We start from the raw sequence: 3,535 nt of genomic DNA, 5'->3' as shown, positions 1-3,535 counted from the left end.
GATGTTCAGTCAAATTGAAAGAAAAGAGGACAAAGAGTTTTAAAGTTTAGAGTATACATGTCATAATGTCTTTCAAGTGATAAAGTAACATGATTTCTTGTGGAATTGAAAATTATTGAGTCTAGTTGTGTAGATGTCTAAGCTATATAAAGCACGATATGAGTTCTTTCTTCCACGTGTAGTAGACAACATAGATCCCATGAAATTCTTGAATGTTTTCTTTTTTAATGTATTACCATGTGCTCATATACTTTTAAATTCTTTTGAAGTATATATATACTCATTGAGTTGATTCAGTATTCACAATAGAGACAAAAGGAGGGACAACATGAAACAATTTGAGGTAGAGGCGTTAGTCGGGCATTCACCAAAAGAGGTTTGGAGGCTATTTATAAAGAACTTTCAAGACACTCTTCCTAAAGTCGTTCCACAACACTACACCTCTTGCGAGTATTTGGATGGCCCCCCTCTTGCTGCAGGTGGCGTGCTCCAAATCAACTATAACACTAAGAGTAAGACTCCCTCATCTTTGTGTATGTGTGTATGTATTTACATCTATTTATATTACAAATTACAAACTGATATGATCTCTTGTACAAGGGAATATTATGTCATTGAGTGTGGTTGTGTATGTGTAAGTTGTAACCACTCAGTCCATGATGGAAGATCTATTTTGTGAAGTATTAAAAACATTTATCTCAATACGTAAAATGTTTCTAAATAGTCTAAAAATGATAAAAATGCCAAGAGATTTCATGTTTTGATGATTCATGGATAACTTTAAGGTGCTTCGATAGCCGTGCACGTAGTAAACATAGATTCAGATGCATATTCTCCATATGTCCCTATTTAGGTCTCACTAACTTATCAATTTGATATTGTCATCAACTTATTACCCATTTGAAAAAATCATGGATATAAAATCTTATTGTTAAGTAAACCATCAACTCACTTGTTATTCATTGAAAAAATAACATTCTTTAAAATTGTCTATGTACTATAAATGCAATGATATACTTGGAGTCTTGGTGAGTTGAATGTAATGTTGTAATGATTTATAGTGTCATTTGTTTATCATGAGTTGCCACTCTACTACTAATTTAATTAATTCATTTCCATTCTATTTGATATTTTTCCAAATTTAATTAATTTATTAAACCATCTATCCTTTAAATAGGTCATGTTTTCATAGCCCATATACATAGGTCGTATCTCACAAACCTTAATGCTCTAATGTGCTAGTTGCGAATACAAAGTGATGTGAGAGTTGGAGTAGTGACTCGTTAAATCTTTTTCCAACACAAGATTGTTTGACTTAGTGGTGTAAATGGATGTCCATACACTCAGTTGGTGTATCTGGATTTCAATAGACTCTATAAACATTCTTTATATACCAATAGGATGATTAGAAGTCTATCATATCCTAATTTCCCCTCATGTGGTTATTTCTTCGTCTTGTTGTTGGCCTAAACAAAAAATAGGCCATTGTTTAGAAAGCAGACAAACCCCATTTAAGTGAACCTTGCACATGCCAAAATAAGCGAATTATTTCTTCTGTTCCAATCATGTTAATGCTTAATTTTCTGGGAAATTGTTAATAAGTGCTTTTAGTATATTCAACTAGTTAAACTATATGGCTTAGACTTGTTAAACCATTTGTTTTGTAAAATTTCTTGTACATCGATATTTGATCAAATGGAAGTAATCATTTAACGCAAGATGTTATGTATTGCACTAGAATAATGTGTTCTTTTATACGAGATATTTTTAACTCGGCACTCTATGATGCTATGGTTTTCCCCAGCATTCCCTCATTTTGACTATATAAAGGGTGTATGGGACTACGTGGACCATGATAAAATGGAACTCAAAGGTACTGTCATGGAAGGAGGATATTTGGGAAATCATACAAACCCCAACATGACTTACGACATTCGAGTTCTAGCTGGAACTGAACCAAATACAAGCATCATTAAATGGATACTAGAATATGATGAGAATTTTGGGGATAGCTTCCAAGAGTATATGAAAGAGGAGGCACACATATTAGCAACATATCTTGAATCGCATATCACTGAATTTACTAGCAAATAAAAGATATGAGTATTGATGAAGAAATAAAAAACTTTCAAAGTTATTTTCGAATCATGTATGTATCAAAAGTCATATATGCAATGAAGTTTGGTATTTTCCTTTTACCTTTGTAAAATGTTTGTTGAAGAAAATGTGTTTTCAAGGCATGTGCTTGGGTGGAAAAAATTTATTTGTGCATGAGAAAACAACTTTCTTCAAAGCCTTCGATTTGCATTCTAGCATTGCACCATATTCTAACTCGGTCATTCATTTTTGGAAAAAAAAACTTAGTCATTCATAACATATCCTCAACCATCTTGGAATACATGGGTGCTTGTTTAAGGTCTAAATATATTTCATGAGAGAATGATTGTAATGTCTAAGCTATCCATTTCATTCAATGTAAAGGCATTTTTTAGACAATGCGTAAATACAAGAAACATAACACACAATATCCAAGTAGAGTCCAGAAAAGGAGACTTGCGGTTATTGAAGATTTTTTGATACCACAACCCTCCAAATTAGCATTCAAGGATGAGTAAAAATGATAGATCTTGGAAATATACTTTTGCCTTGATCATGATCATCCTCCATCTAGCATGAGCGAACACATGAAGTAGCATCTAGAACAACAATTTCTACCTCCTTAAGGATGTCGTCTACCACAAATTCATGATGTCTTCTAGTAACGTAGAGTTTGGCCTCACAAAAAAAACTCGCATCCTAACGGGTCTCATGAAGAGCCAACGATACCACACTCTCCAACTCCTCTAGAGTGTCACCATGAGAGCACCTCTATGGTGCCACTTATGGTATCATCTTCTTCAAATATTTTACATTATTTGAGATATTCTTCATACTTTCGTTGTTGGTATATATATAATGTTGGTGCAGCAGTTGGAGATGTTGATGACCTGTACGTTAGTGTCCAACAAATAATACAGATAAACTAGAGAAACAGATTATGCACAGTAACCTAATACTAGAGCGCTTGCTTCAAGAGTTCATCATCATGAGGATTGAGTCTCGACGTAGTCCCTAATGTGTCCAATGACGTGTGCAAATAGTGGTCCGGATCGGCCCATACCTTTGCGCTAGACCACCGAGGTAGATCAGCACCATTTCATCCTCTTCCACAGTCATGTTGATGGATTCTAGGGCATTGCATATCTCCTTGATCTTCGTGGTGTAGTTGATCACCAACATATCCCTTTGTCGAATATTGTTGAGCTTTTGTTCGAGCGCCAACTTTCGGGCCGTGGTACTTGTGGCAAAAATCATTTTTAGATTTTCCCAGGCCTCCTTCACCGTCTTCTCATCCCGAATGTAGCCTAGCATTTGGTATTGCACACAAGATGCAAGACAGTAGAGAACGTTGCTCGCTCCTTGTTCCCAAGCCGGGAAATCATTGTATGCCGAATCTGGTGCTACTTCGTTCACTCCTTCCGCATAGCTACAATAT

The 3,535-nt window shown here is 35.2% G+C and overlaps 1 protein-coding gene across 1 annotated transcript; it reads left to right on the top strand.

Moving 5' to 3' along the window:
* The first annotated feature begins 291 nt into the window (after positions 1 to 291).
* On the top strand, positions 292 to 2,196 carry LOC147848581 (pathogenesis-related protein 1-like). Its single transcript, XM_087338350.1, has 2 exons — positions 292 to 512; positions 1,805 to 2,196. The coding sequence occupies exons 1-2, from the start codon at positions 329 to 331 to the stop codon at positions 2,092 to 2,094; spliced, it is 474 nt and encodes a 157-aa protein (XP_087194476.1). The 5' UTR covers positions 292 to 328; the 3' UTR covers positions 2,095 to 2,196.
* The last annotated feature ends 1,339 nt before the right edge of the window (positions 2,197 to 3,535 follow it).

The sequence above is a fragment of the Azolla caroliniana genome, unplaced genomic scaffold (genome assembly GCF_043228905.1).
Source record: "Azolla caroliniana isolate FFs.n. ecotype wild unplaced genomic scaffold, voAzoCaro1.0.p SCAF_314, whole genome shotgun sequence".
Taxonomy (NCBI): Eukaryota; Viridiplantae; Streptophyta; class Polypodiopsida; order Salviniales; family Salviniaceae; genus Azolla; species Azolla caroliniana.
Note: the sequence above shows the minus strand (reverse complement) of the source record. Positions and strands in the feature narration are given on the sequence as shown.

Bases quoted from the DNA above. Each gene is read 5' to 3' on its own strand.
- LOC147848581 (XM_087338350.1), top strand. From the start codon at position 329: ATGAAACAATTTGAGGTAGAGGCGTTAGTCGGGCATTCACCAAAAGAG. The intron at 513-1,804 runs GTAAGACTCCCT...GGTTTTCCCCAG, and splicing joins AATCAACTATAACACTAAGA to CATTCCCTCATTTTGACTAT.